The sequence below is a fragment of the Periplaneta americana genome, chromosome 2 (genome assembly GCF_040183065.1).
Source record: "Periplaneta americana isolate PAMFEO1 chromosome 2, P.americana_PAMFEO1_priV1, whole genome shotgun sequence".
Taxonomy (NCBI): domain Eukaryota; kingdom Metazoa; phylum Arthropoda; class Insecta; order Blattodea; family Blattidae; genus Periplaneta; species Periplaneta americana.
In genome coordinates this window covers 48,453,468-48,470,281 of record NC_091118.1, presented here as the reverse complement: position 1 = coordinate 48,470,281, position 16,814 = coordinate 48,453,468, and the positions used below count along the sequence as shown (strand labels likewise).

Here is a 16,814-nt window from a genome sequence, read left to right as displayed (position 1 = left end):
AAAATTATTCCAGAAGGACTTGGTCCACTCTGGTTGTGAACCCCTCGTATATATTTTTCATGTATTAAATCATACTGCACTGTATATGTTAATCACAGATATTAGGTACTGTAATAATCCTGCATATTATGACATATTTCGTACATTACTGTACGGTAACTAACCCCATTTGCGTTTTAATATATTAAACATAAGAATTAGGCATGTTCCTTATTCTAGCTCTAAAGCAACTGTCTGTAAGAATGAATAAATGTACCTCTCTACCTATCGGTCTGTGAAAACCCAAAGAATATAATGGGTCTTGAAAGTTTTGGTAATTCGGTAGAAAATGTTGATCAATATGACAGACATCAACAAGGATCAGTGACAGGAAAGGTTTGACTTGTTCAGGATTTTCCAGAAAAAACATTTCTCTTGAAAGCGACTTACTTAAAATGTAAAAAACTCAATGGCCATGCCCACATATATTTTTTAACAATGTTGTATCAACGACTAGGTTATTTACCGTCGATGGAATTGGTAATAGTGAGATGAAACAGGATTCGCCAGATTACCTAACATTTGCACTACAGTTGGAGAAACAATGTCAGTAATGCTTTAAAGCAGGGATTGGCAAAAATATCATCATGATCACTAGCAATAGTGACGTCGCAAGGGCAGCGCAGTAAACTGTCTTTGCTTCACCCCCTCCCTTATGTTCAACTCCCCTACAACTCCAGTAGACAGGCATATATCAGTGGCAGATTACCTGATTACATTTGAAGAGTCCACTGCAAAAAGGGAGAATGTCGAATTTATTTCATTTTGCAGGAAATTAAATTTAAACTTAGACATTGCCCTTTTCTGTGTTGTATGCCAATTCGTCAAAACGATGTAGATATAGAACTATCATATTTCTTGCAGTGCAACAAAGTGTATTATATTCTACTCCATTTGATCTATAGTACTGAACCTTCATTTCATTTTTCACAAATTTACCACATTTCCCCTTTTTGCAATGGACTCATTTACATTGCTTCTTCCTCAAAACCTTCAACGTCTCTTCAGAACGTGTGTTTAAGAAAGAATGGGAGGAACAGTATTTGTTGTGCACATGGTGACAATGCAGACGCTTCTTCTGTTCTAAAATTATAAATCAAACATCTCGTGACATTATGACATATCATAAAATTATCATGAAATCATAGGTAAGCAAGAACATATCCAATGTAATTATAAACGGAAATGTGTAAAGTGGAAAATAAGTATAAAAATAATTTTCTTTTCGTAGGGCTGGACAGGGCGAAGCAATTAAAAAAACTAAATTCAAATAACAGTTCCGGTACTAAAATATGATGAAACAAGCTATGAGTCAAAGGGAACTCCATGCAAGTTATGTTATTGCTTTGGAAATCGGAAGATCAATGGAGTGCTATAATGAAAGACAGTTCATTAAAACATGTCTGAATAAAGTTGCCATTATTTGTCCAGAATAATCTGATATTTTCAAAGTATGAAATTATCCACATGGCCAATACAAAGGAGGATAAGGGATACTGAAACACTAGTTGAACGAGAAATAAAATAAAAGATGCATAAACAGTGGTCTAATCTCTTGCTTTGGGTGGAAACACAGATATTAATATAGTAGAATTGGTAATGTTCACCCGCGAAGTTACAAAGGAGCTCTCTGTATAATAATATTTGCTCGATGTCATTGCACTCGAAGGAAATACAACAGGAAAGGAGTTATTCCAAGTATGAAGAAAATATAAAGAAATGAATCTGAACATAAAGCAACTTGTATCTGTAGTAACATATGGGACTCAAAATAAAAGTTCAAAAAAGTCTATTAGATGGACTAACGTGTTATTATGAGCTGGAAAGAAGTGAGGTTATAAAACGTTGCCACTATACCTATATCATATCAAACTGGCTTAAATTTATTTAAAATCCCCTCCATAGAAAAATATATGTAGTCCTATCATAGGTCGCCTGCTGCTACCCTACATAGCTGCTGTTTGGCTCTACAGTCAGTATATTTCCGAACAATTGTTTTTCTGAACGAAAACTTGGAAAATGTAAAGAAAGATCACGACTAGCAGACGAAAATTTACGAGTTGTATTAAGAGTGGCAATTTGTAACGTATTTTCCTAGGTTGTTGTAGCACAGTAAAAAATAAAAGTGAAATAAAATATAATCTGTCTATCTATAAATCAATATTGTGTAGTCTACATCAGATTGGGTTGAGAGTATGCTGCTGGAATCCGAACAGAGTGCTCTATACTTTCGATTGATATCACATCTCATGTACTGCAGCTTGCGTCCAGCAATGTCGTGAGTACAAATTTGCCGATGGCTGCTTTAAGGGAAAAAAAGATTGTTCTTAATGATTTACATATTTTGCGTATATTCATACTTTTTTTTTTTGCCATGCTTCGCCACCGATTTGAATGTCTTTCTGCGCAATGCTGTTATAGCAGATCTAAAATGTTTGATGCTCTGTATCATTCAAGATTTTGTAGTTAAGTTCTTGTTCCAGAGAGTGTCTCAACTGCTTGACGATAACAATAACATGATAAAATGATTTTACAATTTCCTCATCTAACAACATTAATACAAAATTTCCACAAAGAAGAATGGATTCATATTTACATTGATTTGATCACTACTCAATAATTTAATGCAGGAGCAGGAATCTACAGTAAATTAGTCAATTCTCAATTATCCAGGTGTGGATTAACTGCGGACCTTTTTTTTTTTGTCATTGAGATATTTAGTATGCTTGTGAACTTAGCTTAGATCCCCTTCCCATCCCTAAACTCAATGTTGTTCTCAGATATCCCTAAGAAAGAAAACTGTCAAAAATAAATAAATAAAACCTGTTAACTATTTCAGCAAAATATAAACCTACATGACAGTGACGAAATTACATTGTTAGTACTTGTATTGTTGTTGACTAGTCTCATGGTCTAGTGGTCAGAGTTTCGGGCCACAGTTTATGAGATCCAGGATTGATGCCTAGTTAGGGCACAGGAATTTTTTCCTTAGAGGGAACTACACTACATAATCATACGTGACCATCCTACCATATCACCGAGGCAATGTAATTCCGCCATTCAAGTGCCCCAACCTCAGAAGTTAGCCATTGCCAGGAAAGAAGACCAGAAATGTCGAAAGACAACCTGGTGGCATTGGGGAAAAACTTGTATTGTTGTGGTAAAAAAAACTTTATGACCTCTGATATTAAATAATTCTAATGCTGAAAGACATTTTCACTGATTAAATAAACCTCAATTTTATCACATTTATAATTAATTTCTTATTATCTGTGGAATGGCTCCCACCCATTATCACAGATAATTGAGAGTTAACTGTATTCTCATCTTACATCAGCTTAAGACCAAACACAACGTGCTTTGAAGGAGAACTAGAAGCCATAAACACTCCACGCTACTTAAACAACTTTCTACTCATATCAAATCCTTCAATAAGACATTATTATTACTGTATACGAGGCGCATCCAGAAAGTAAGTTTCTCGATTTTTTCCCCTTGAAAGTAAACGTAATTAGCTGTGTCAATTGCACATGCGTAACAGATCTATGACGTATCAATCATATGCCAGCCGGACAGGTCCCGCCTGGTGCCAGTAGCATGGCAGCAGTGGTCCGAAATGGAAGCTCTTATTCCTTCTCCCGCCACCTGCGAGGTTCGGTCGGTGATAAAGTTCTTTAATGCACAAAGCATTGCACCAATTGAAATTCATTGGCAGCTCTGTCAGGTCTATGGGCCGAACATCATGAGTAAGCAGATGGTGCGTCGCTGGTGTAGGCACACCACTGACTTTCTTCCCAAAAAAAGGACTAATATTTTGCAATCAATCAGTTCTGCAATAACATTTGAAGCAAAAAAAAAAAAATAGAAAAACACTTCACAGCCAAAAGTGAAAATAAGCACTGGAGTGAAATTTTAACGACTATTACACTTTTACTACGTCACACTACTTTTGACCAATAAAACGGTATGAAAGGACGTCTTTCAACCAATCATGGCTGCTTATCGCACAATTTTATTGCATCCCTAGGATTTGTTTATTTTTATCATTACCCTAGCATTTGTTTCTTTGTTTGTCAACATTTCAAACTGCACTGGTCTGGACGTCAAAAAACAGAAAATTACAAACCACTCCAGTCAATGCACAGCACTTTCAAATATGACTCGCATTGGCATTCAAGAACAAGAATTAATAAAGATCACTGGTCATATATGAAGAGCACCATTCGGAAATTCTGAATAAGTTGAGGGATACACCATCAACGAGTTCACTTCTTTTACGCACACGTCCAATATAGCATCAACTGAACCACCAACCACTAAAACATTCAAATTTGAGAATTGTACTTTCAATAATTGTTTTTTTTTTTAAATTATTCATGTTCATTTTTTATTTCATCATCGTTAATTAAAACGTTTCTTGTTTATTTAATCATCCCTAATTAAAACTTTTCTAACACTTGTTTATATCATCATCATCATATCCCTCACGTATTAGACCCTACAGGAAACACTTGTTTATATTATTTAGGTTATGTTTGTTACAGCTTCTCCTATATGATATTATGGATAGTCACGTATCAGAGATTGTTTAATACTAAGATTTATTGAAAATCATCTGTCAAGTGATGTTGATTACTGGGATTCCGATGATTGAAGTGGAATGCAGATTTATCGATAGAATCAAAACCTCTAGTGAGATTACTGTTGATAAACATCTAATCCCAGATTTCCCAAGGACAGTATCATTGGAGTCAAAATCTAAAGATAAATACCTAATTCCAAATTTCCCCAATTGAACCTTTTGTTTGACACTTCTCATCCATATTGGTATGGTTTTCTTATCAGGAATTCTTTCGTATCGACCTACTCTAAAATGAGTATGAAATTGCCACAGCATATATATATATATATATATATATATATATATATATATATATATATATATATATATATTTTTAAAAAAGCACAATGTTAAGTCCACACTATGATAGTAACTCAAATGGCATGGCTTGTTGCTGCTCCAAGCTATATGCTACTCAAGTTCAACTATCAAGAAACCTGTATGGCCGCCAATTCAAACCGGGAAGATCATTCTGCCGAACCTTGTAGTTCCTAGTAATTTTTTTCTCGATTTCAGGATAAAAAAAATTTGAGTGAGCATTATATTTTTTTTTATTTTAGTAGGTTATTTTACGACGCTTTATCAACATCTAAGGTTATTTAGCATCTGAATGAAATGAAGGTGATAATGCCGGTGAAATGAGTCTGGGGTCCAACACCGAAAGTTACCAAGCATTTACTCATATTGGGTTGAGGGAAAACCCCGGAAAAAACCTCAAGCAGGTAACTTGCCCTGACCGGGAATCGAACCCGGGCCACCTGGTTTTGCGGCCACACGCGCTGACCGTTACTCCACAGGCGTGGACCAGCATTATATTACATTGCATATAATATTAAAGTAATTACTGTATTACAGTGCACATTTTAGTAAATTTTGAAGTATAATTGGATGCATTTTTCAATAACTCTTTTGCATACACATCAGCAACTATCTCGTTAGACTATTATCTGACCATTCTGTTGGTGGAATGGCAGTCCTCTTACTAATGCACAGCATGCCGCTATTACACCACCTATGCAGTACAATCACTGTCATCTAGTTATAGACTATGTATTTCTCTCTCGCACAGAGTAACACCATAAGATAGCAGCACTGCTGTTTACGTTCCACATAAAAGATGGTCACCTAGTAAGTAACTTAGTGACAACAGAAAAATACAGCACCATGGTTCGTGAGAAACAAAAACTAGTTAACTGTGTAAGTGATGTTTTATTGGTGGTGAGAAAATTCACAAGACTTCATTACGTGAAATTTTTCCCACAGAACTAGACAATTTTTTTTTTTTACAACTTTTAGGTTACTTACAAAAATCATTTGATTTCAGTAACATTTTCAAACTCAAAGCTTTTGATGTACACTTTGCGGCAAAAAGAATGGCTCACAGATACATAATATTGTGCATACTAGTCTCGTTCGAGCAACCATTCAACAGATAACACATAATTTAAACCATTTAAATTTTCTATATTTTGTTTCAGAGTCTGAAATCTGTTATAAAGTGGTATGGAGAGTTGATTTTAGATAAAACAGGGCTTCTGAAGAAAGAAATAGTATTACAATTGATAACTACAAAATCAATCGAAGTGAATATGAAGAGGAAAAGCCACATATTATGCTGATTTGGTATTATCAGTTTCAAGAGCCTAGTTCGTTACAGCACGGGTCTACAAAACGAGTGAATACCAAGTACTAGTTCAAGGTTCGAGTCTCTGACAATCTTAATTTTTTTTAATTAAAAATTTTCCCATAATTTGTTGCAAAGCTAGATATTTATGTGGCGATGTCTCTTCCATTATATGCATGAGCTATAGTAAATAACACTGCTCCCTTCCCCTGTCTGTAAATAAAATTGTCTTAGCATTACTTCTGAATATCATAGATACGCAATAATTCCGTCAACATGTTCCATAATCTTGTAGACTCTACACTGCGTAGAATGAGGGTAGTTGTTGACGAGACACTAATATCTACCACAGACCTTGTCTGTTTTTATTTATTTATATTTGATGTGGTTCCAGTTGTTTTAGGAAGTGAAACAACTATTATTTTTGTTTATATAGGCCAGGTCTCGCCTATTAATAGCTCACAGGTGGGGGCCAATAATATTTTTACAAAACAGGCATAATGACATTTATTAACAAATTTAATGTCATTAAACATTTAAAATAAAACAAGTAAAAAGTAAAATAAAATAATTTTACTGTACCAGGAGGCAAAATTACAACCTATGGCATGGAAAGCAGACATTTCATCCCAATGTCACAAATGCCTCGTAAGGTTCTACAGACGACTTTCAATAAATAACATCACAGCAATGCCTTCAACTTCAGTTCATTTACACATGTGACCCGCACAGTAGAACTTTGCATTTCTAATAACCAAGAGTCAGTCCATTCTTTTTGCCACAAACAGACTGAGTTTTCAACTCTTGAACAAACATTTAAAATCTTGAATTTACGAAAGTTTGAGCTTTGGTAACTTTTATGAATACTGCAAATGCAAAGAAACACTTAGTAAAAACTTATTATTAAGGTTTTGGCAGTTCAGAGAAAAAATGAGTATACTGTACATTTTAGCCAAGTTTTCAAAGCAGGAAATTCCATACGTGTACATGGTAATTTCCTTTGTACTGAACATTCTTTTGTTGAAAAGGTTGAGAAAAAGTGGAATAAAAATGAAAACAGGACTACATTAAAATGAATTATCATAAATACTGGCTTCAACTAAATGTAGCTACACCTACAGTTGTCGGGAATATTTTGATAGGATTAAAAATAGCGAAGAACTTAAGCAAAAAAAAGGGGGGGGGCAAAATACGGTTTTTCAAATGATTGATTTTTTTTTCTTAATTCATTATGTACACTATAAAGATGATGATAATACTAAATTTAATTAAATTGTTACCTTTGAAACATATTTTTTTAATGACTATTGCTATAGCTGGAAATGAAAGTTGATACACCAACATCGAAGTGCTATGTTGATGTCAATGCAACACAAATGTCTCATACAGTATTGTCTCAATTTAGCGTATTTTTCAGTTTTACATACATGTTATCAATCCCCTACTAAAATCCCATACATTATAATGCAAAGATATTTCACTTTTACGTTATTGTTACTAGTAATCATTTCATTATTAAGTACGAATATTTTTAAAGTTGATAATATATACATTTTTAAAACTTTTGCATCATTATTTCATCTATTGTTGGTGGTAGAGTTTATATAACCTACGATGTGTAGTGTAGGCTGCCTATTTTTATTTTGAACTTAGGCTGGAAATTAGTACTGTACGAGAAGTATAGCATCTTGAGTGCATATTATCTTTGTCCCACATTGTTTCTACCAAATGACTGATTCAAGTTATTGAGTGAACTTCAGTAGTTTGTGGAAGATAAATTATTGAGAAAAACAAACCAAACTGAAGTTAATAACTTCAAATTTTGTTCATTATACCGTGTACAATGTGTGTATTTGTTGACTAACATATTTTTTTAACTTAAATCAGCTACAGTAAATGAAAGGCAAGGTATGTCATGGAATAACTCTGCATTATAAAATCAAACCAAGTTCGTATGTACAGTAGTGGCAAAAAAAAAAAAAAAAAAAAAAAAAAAAAACCAGACCGACCCTTGTAGCTGATTTCAGAGCCTTGTTAACTCGAGCACGAGAGACTGGTAACTAAGACTTTCGTGGTTCGAATCCTGAGAAAACTTTTTTTGCCCCTTATTCAAATTTATTCCCAATACTTTTCGATTGCTGGTAAAATTCATGTTCTGCGAATAATATGTTAATTAAGTAGTAAAATATCGCTGCAATCAAAAAGTATTGGCAATAGATTTGAATAAGGAACAAAAAAAGTTTCCTTCCCAGGCAGGATTCGAACCACGGAAGTCTTAGTTACCAGTCTTTCGTGCTCGAGTTAACAAGGCTCTGAAATCAGCTACAAGGGTTGGTTACTTTTTTTTGCCACTACTGTACAGAACTTCCTTTTTCGTTACAACATACATTTCAAAATAAAGTATAAATAACATATATACATTATACTGAGATTTCACTGTATTATGCAAATGAAAAAAAGACAATCCTAAATATAAAATACGCAGTGTCCAAAATGAAGTGCCAATAAAGAAATGTAAGTACTTGGCCCCCAATTTAGTTACATGCAGCCTGTTTGCTGTAAGATAATTAAAACTCTACAAGTTTTTATCCTGTGAAGTTGGTAGTTACACTCTTGAATATGTGTAGTCAGTGAGTAGTTTAATAAGATGGCTCCTCTGACACTGCAAGAGAGGTTCAGTGTTGTTTAGTGGCTAGTCGACTTCGAATTTCCAGTTACTGTTCAGCACAAATTTCATGATGTGAAGCACTAGACAGACAAATAATTGTGGAATGGCACAAACATTTCCTGGAACATGGAAATTCTGTCCAACACAGATCAGAAGGTAGGAAAAAAACTGCGCTTGATCAAGTTGAAGCCATACATGAAGCTTTTATATAAAAATTCCAAGAAGTCAATCAGGCGAGTGAGTGTCGAATTTCACATTCCACATTCTACTATGCGCAATGTAGTTCACAATAGACTGGAATTAATAGTTTATATAAAAATAGAGACAAACGATATGCCATGGTGCCACACCTATGGAAATGATATTCTTTCACAGAAAAAGACAATGGGTATCTCAGTAAAGTGTGTTTTTCTGAACAGGTTACTTTTCATATTTCAGGTACACTTCACCGACACAAATTTCACATATGGGGATCTCAGAATCCTCATTTCATCATGAAATGATATTCCAAAGTTGAATGCCTAATATGGATTAACCAGCAAAACAGATTGAACAATTATTCTTTATTGGAAAAACAGCAAATGGTGCAGTGTACCTCGATATACTGAAATGTTTTCCTATTCCAGAGATTCGTCAATGGGTACATATTTCATCAGAATGGGGTCCCTTCCCCTTATTGAGGACTATTAACTGAATCTCTGACTACTCATTTTCCAGGAAGATGGATCAGTCACAGTGCTTTATTTCTCGACCCTCACGATCTCCAGATTTAACCCCCCCTCCCGGAATTCTCCCTGCGAAGTCATGCTAAAGATCGTGTTTACAACAGTAAAGTCGATGACTTGCGTCATAGGATTATATCCGTGGTAACATTGGTAACTCCACATATGAAGGGTACACAGGAATAAATGTCAAGGTCCATTTTAGAAAGTTTTGAGAAAAACGAATTTTTGAAGTTTAAGCACTTAATACTTTGTTATGTGTGTATTTAATAGAAATTGACGTATTGGAATGTCAAGAACGATTATTTCTTATTACTAGCTAGACCACATGATAGTACTTCCTTTCCACTATAAGATGGCATTATTAACTCAATTTCGATTTTTGATGGACCTTGATCGTTTTTCCCGTGTACCCTTCATATGTTACAAAACAGAGATTGGGATGTCTGCAGTGTCAGGAGAGACACACACATCGAGATCCCCTAATCGTGCAAAAAAAAAAAAAAAAACTTGTTAAGTTACTCAATGTTCTGTGACACACCACTTTCATGTACCATAATTAGCAAATATATAACTTTGTTTCTTTATTTACTGCTTTCATTTTGGACACTATGTACTTCACTTAAAACTTTGAAATCCTTGTTATGTAATTTCATAGAAATTTTGTCTATGCACACTACAAACAAGTTGCCCATTAGGAATTACCTGCACAAAAGAAAGAGTTCACTATTTCAACCCATTTGTCCCACATTATGGACATCTACTGTAGGTTATCCTTCATCATCTCGACTATCTGTGCGGAAGAAAAAAAAAGAGGTTTCTATTTCAACACATTTGTCCCACATTATCGACGTCTGTGTTACCCTCCATCATTTCACTCTCGAACTGATCTGATAACGAACTGGAGGGTTCCAACTTCACACTAACTATGGGCTCTGCAGCATTTTCTCTTTTACTTGTGTCAGCAGGTCTCTCATTGTGATTCACTGCAGAAAGAGCAGCTGCTGCAGCAGAAAGCTGATCTCTCCTTAGAATTATTTTCCCCTCTTGATCACCTACTGTTGCAGTCCTGAGAAATCTGTATGTATAATCTTGAGATGGACCTGGCAAATCCACAGATCCCTCTTTGAGATACCCATGAACCTGTCTGTATCGGCTATATAAAATGTTATATCCCACACCGAGCAAGTCTGAACAGTTCCGAAGTGTCATTTCACGATCACTAACTGCTTTCAAGGCCTTCACAACCCACGGTTTCTTCCAGAAATCGTGATAGCTGCCATGGCCCATCAAGAATTCTGGCAAGCGTATTACACCTTCAATATGCACCGAACTGCCCGCTGAGCTTGATGGATTACCGGAAGGCTGAAAAAAAAAAACCACCTATTTAAATCATAGTTACAGAATACTACACTCATCAACAAGGTACAGTACTATGTAACCCAAGTTCTTTTCAATGGGTTTTAACAGGTTATTTAATTATGTTGAATACATTTGCACTTATCGAGTACCAATCAAAATGATGACAGCAAAATTATATTTTCGTGAACTACTATGTTCGAGAATTCGCCATGAAATTATCTGACATTCACATGACAGTTGGGAAGTCTCAGAAAAACTCCAGCTATACTGTTTTCACTGTAAGAAAAATCCTAATGTAAACATAAGCATGTGGCTGTCATACCCGTGATTGGCTCCCAGTCGAAACACTCACATGACGCAGGAAAATATAGTTCGTATTTGGAAACCACAATCTTGTATTATTTGAAGATAAAACATTGAATTCTAGTTGTTAAATACAATGAAACATTTGACTTTACTCATATGTAAAATGCTATGTAAAAGAAAAGCTACTTTTATATTTTGTTATGTACTATGAACGCGGTTGAATACCAACAGTAATACCGAGGTAGTCTGTTCTTGTAACAAGCTGGCGTCACTTGAGCTCGTAGTTGTTCACGTAAGCACGTGGTACTGAAGTATACCTTCTGCATCCTCAACTGTCCATTGTGAAGACATAAGACTTAAAAATAACTTAATTACAGTAATTATAAAATAAATGTTTCCTAAGCAAAGAAATGCATAGTAGTGAGGTTAGGCCTACTTGACAAGTAACGCGAAATGTTTAACATAAAACAGTGTACAACAGTAGGCGGGAACATGTACTGAGAATCTATGGCGCCAAACAGCGGCCAATGAAGCCTCACTTCAGTAATGTGCTATTGTTTACATTAGGATTATTCTTACAGCAAAAAGATTATATGTTATCAGCCAAAGCAGGATTCGAACTCAGGCACATATGATGTGATTCTCAACCAAATAAATCCATATGAATGTGGATCCGATTCTGAATATCTAAACAGTTCTTATTTTAAAAAATTGTATTATTTTTAACCGAGCTTCTATATATTGACTAAGTTACGGATACAAACAAAGAAATACAAATCCCTGTTAGTAGTGTCCTCCCATATAATACATGCAAGAACAATCACACTACGATGTGTAACCAACTGTCATTAGGCTTGCAGTAACTTCAGGTTCACTCACAATGTGGTCCCTTGCAATTCTACTTTGAACATGGTTTACTGTATTATTCATGGCTCGTAAATAAGATGCTTTTAATGACGAACTACATCATCTTTCCGTTACCCATACCAAAATGTGACAAATGTTAAGGGTATCAGAAATATGGCAGAATTTAATCTCATACTCACAGCTGATTGGCTGACTGATGCTGGCACATTCTGGGTAATTTCTGTGTTTGTATTTCGACGAGGAATCTTCAGCTGAAAAAAAAAAAAAAAATAACCGCAATATAAAAATATAGTCAAGTAGTGGGTGAACACAAGAAAGCAGAGGTCCACACCTGTGGAGTAACGGTTAGTGCGTCTGGCCACGAAACCAGGTGGCCCAGGTTCGATTCCTGGTCGGGGCAAGTTATCTGGTTGAGGTTTTTTCAGGGGTTTTCTCTCAACCCAATAAGAGTAAATGCTGGGTAACTTTCGGTGCTGGACCCTGGACTCATTTCACTGGCATTATCACCTTCATCTCATTCAGACGCTAAATAACCTAATATGTTGATAAAGCATCGTAAAATAAACTACTAAAACAAAAATAAAGTAAAGCAGAGTAAGAGGACGAGAAAGAAGAAAACTATAACTGTACTCCCTTATTTCATGTCTCTGCAACTTCAGCAGCTATTCAGAGATCATGTGAGAACTGTAACTCTAATTGTTTACGTTCTATTTGAACTGCAAAAATTATTCACAGAAAAAGAGACGATGATTACTGACTGTGTTTTAAAAAACATAGTCAGAAAACTTTATTTTAGGAAGCAATGGAATAAGAACAGCAAGAAAAATTGTACTACTACGAGACACAACCCTGCACGTGCTATGCCTTTATCATAGAATCTCATTTGGATTGAAGTATCGTCTTGATGGTAAGAATCCACTAGTACACTGAAGCATCACTTTCTGGAGAAAAGAAGAAAGAGGACAAGAAGTTGAACAAGAGAATGAGAAAAGGACAGTTGTGGTAGGGCAAGCTCCATCAATACAGTGCCCTACAGGGCTACAGATATTTGTCCCAGGTGGAAGGGTTGGGTTCAGGAAGCCGTAAATCTGACTGACATTCTTCCCCTATTAGTGAAACCATAAACAAAGATACCCCTCTGTAACCGAGGTTGCGGGTTCGATCCTGGCCCAAGTCAATGGCATTTACATGTGCTTAAATGAGACAGGCTCATGTCAGTAGATTTACTGGCATGTGAAAGAACTCCTGCAGGACAAAATTCCAGCATACCGCGGCAGTTGCGAACATCGTTAAATAAAACATAATTTAATTTAACAAAGATGCTGCCAAGAAGTCGCTGAGAATGCTGTGTTGTGAATTTCCCATTTTAGAAACAAAATTCTTGCTACCGCATTACAGTTTCCATTATGTCTTAGTAACAGCATGTTGTGGTCTTCAGCAATACGATAGTGAATTTACAATGTTTAATTTCTTTCAGTTATGGATAAACTATAATAATAGTAAAGTACAGGCAGATATGGTCCCACAGCCAGAACCAGGGCCTCCTTCTGAACGGACATTGACTAAGCATAATAATTGTAATAAATCACCAATATGAAAAGGGGCGATGTTACAAAAACAAAGTGTACTTATAGTACAAAATGTTAAGAATTTTAATTAGAAGAGTAATTGAGGGGTTTGGAGAAAAAACCAGGCAGTTCCAATTCAGTCCATTGTGAGATAATGAAGAAAAACTTACCGCCAAGCAATAAGCATGTACAGAAAGAGGCAGGTCCAAAATGCATTATAACTGTGAATGTAATTCTTGGAACTACCTGGTTCTTCGACCAAATGATAGAGTGTATTTTTTTCTTCCTCTGTGCATAAACAGCTCAAAAATAAAAAAAATTGGAGCTGCCTGATTTTTCCCCCAAACCCCTCAATTGAAGATACAATTTTGAAAAGGAGGAATAAATTGGTGGAAGAGATGACTGGCCTTAGTTTAAGCAGTATCAAGACCATATCAAATATTGAAAATCATCTATGTATCACACTCCAGAAAAAAGGGAAGCAATACATTTGAAAAAAATAAATAAATGATTTTACACATGATCTGGTGCAACAAACAGTGTACAAGTGCAGAATATCATTAACAGTAGAGTCCATAACGCATGCTATACAGGAGAAAACTAGTGGTGCTGACTATGAATTTCCTTATGAGAAAAGTACTATTCATAGATTACTTCGAAGTATGGGGTTTTCACGTAAGACAGTACAAAGAAAACCCACTAGTGCTGAAGCCAGTGACATCATTGCCTGGAAGTACTTGTATTTCGAACACATAAGAGAGCTGTGTTCACAAGGCTATGATGATGTCTATTTAGACAAAACCTAGTGTAACAGTCATATGTGTCACATGAAAAAACCGGACACATGACTCCAAAAACTTTGTGGTACTGATATTAGGTGCAAAAGGTGACAGAATTGTTATTGTGCACTGTGGGGGGCATTTTGGCTTCCTCGATGTGCTCTTGTTACCCACAAGAAAATGTCAGATGCACCTGCAGATTATCATGATACAATGAACTCTGCTATTTTCGAAGAGTGGTTCGAAAATAGTGTCTGAAAATGCTACAGGAGCTTTTTGTAATAGTATGTGACAATGCACCTTATCACAGCTGAATCTTTAACCTACGACCTAATTCCTCTTGGAGAAAACCTGAAATCCTTCATTACATGACCAAACACAACATTCCCATTTCCAATCCTGTCCCAATAATACCACAGCTTATGCAGATTATTAAACAATAGTTATCAACAGCAGAGAGAATTAAGAGGTATGCCACTGATGAAATGACAGCTCGTTATGGACACATAACCCTAAGACTCCCACCATATCACTGTGTCCTGAATCCAACAGAATTCGCTTTGTATCAAGTGAAGCGGAAAGTGCAGCCGAAAAATCTTAAAGCACTCCCTCTAGAAGTGCATGAGAAAGTGTAACAAAGAAACACTGGCAGAATTACATAAGACATGTAAGACAAGAGATGACTCGAAGGAGGGGAATAAGATGCGCAAGTAAATGTTACATATTTTATTTTTCATTATATTTATGTAGAAGGATCACAGCCAGTGATTTTGCCCAGGAACCCTCTCTTTCAGGCTTTGGGGTTCTTTAACAGTTTTAGCAAGACAACTTCCCCTAACTGGCCTGTCAATCACTGTTATCTGTGTAGAAGTGGTGCGGGGCAGGATTCTTTACTTCTGGAGCTGAGAATAACTAGATCCTCTAATAAATAAACTACAGTAATCAAGTAACAAAATTTCTATTACATACACAACTAAATAAAAAAAAAATGGAAATATAATTAAATGTACAATTAACAAAGTGACATCTCCTAAAGTGAATTTATTGGGTGAACTTGATACTGAGAAAATTGATGTTTATTATTTCTGAATTTAATGATAATTAGATTATGGTGTTCCTCACTGAATTGTAGGAATAACTGCAAATCATGTGTGAAAATGTGACAAGACAAAAGTGATAATATGAAGTTGACAATACCAGGCTTCCAGAACAAAAAAAGACTATTATTGATCTTTTACTCACCGGCTTCTGAAAACTTTCCTCTGGAACCGAAATAGTTCTTCTCCTCTGTTGCACAATTTTTGCAGGCTCAAATGTGGGATTGGCATCCTGTTCTTCTGACTTCAAATCAAGGACCTGCAAGGGATCTTCCAAATGACGCGCTTCTCCACAAATGTCTGACAAGCCCTTAACCTTCAACATGTCTGCAGTCTCAAGAAGAGAGGAAAGCTGGTTCTGAAATGTCACAATATTTATTATACATATGGGGCATAATATCTAAATGTGCGTTTACATTACACTGGATTTTCTTTCAGAGTTGCTTTGAACTGGTTTAATACATACTTTTGACAAATCTAAGGTCAATATGTGAACATATCTTAAAAAGGAGAAATGATTTAGAATCAAGAATAAACAAAGAATGAGTAACAGCTAAAACAGCTGTTTCCTGCTTGTTTCCAAGTGATACTAAATAGACAGTAGAATAGGGTTCTCAGACATATTGGAAAAAAATACGGGATACTAATGAGGAGTTCAGAAGTCAACATGATTAATTCCACTTTTGGTTATTTCAGAGTTTCTAAGTTGGCAATGTATTAAATTGACCATATTTTCAGTGGTCAAAGTGTTCCATAGTTCAGTAAAAAGCCCACAGAATGCAATATTATTTTTGACTACAACACAGAATCAATTGTGTGTATTCAACTTTAACCTTGAATATCTCAAAATCTTTGGAAAAGGAGTTAATCATGTTGAATTCTGAACGCCTCACTTAATCAGTTATCACTGTATCCATCAAATATGTCAATCTTTCAAAGTGTGTGTGTGTAGTAAAGTTTACTTTTACTAAGGACAAGTAAACAAATAGTAAACAAAACTCATAGGGAAAATACGTGCATTTAGTCTAAGCTTCTTTATATAAGTTGCCTTCAAATAGTTTTTACTAAGTTATTACAGAAATAGTTACAAAATACACTAGTCACGTAACAATATTCTTATAAATCAATCCGCCTTGGCTTTGCAATATCTCTCTGAAGAAT

At 35.4% G+C, this 16,814-nt stretch overlaps 1 protein-coding gene across 12 annotated transcripts in view; it reads right to left on the bottom strand.

Annotated features, from left to right (window-relative positions):
• Positions 1-5,855: 5,855 nt before the first annotated feature.
• The window catches only part of LOC138693525 (uncharacterized), a 70,599-nt gene continuing 59,640 nt past the window's right edge, over positions 5,856-16,814 (bottom strand). For all 12 annotated transcript variants that reach the window (XM_069817517.1, XM_069817524.1, XM_069817527.1 and 9 more), the window contains 3 exons: positions 15,799-16,011; positions 12,389-12,460; positions 5,856-11,039 (listed from right to left, as the gene is read on the bottom strand). In XM_069817517.1, the coding sequence (XP_069673618.1) occupies positions 10,500-11,039; positions 12,389-12,460; positions 15,799-16,011 (825 nt within the window). In that variant the 3' untranslated portion in view covers positions 5,856-10,499. The remainder of the gene's footprint in view (positions 11,040-12,388; positions 12,461-15,798; positions 16,012-16,814) is intronic.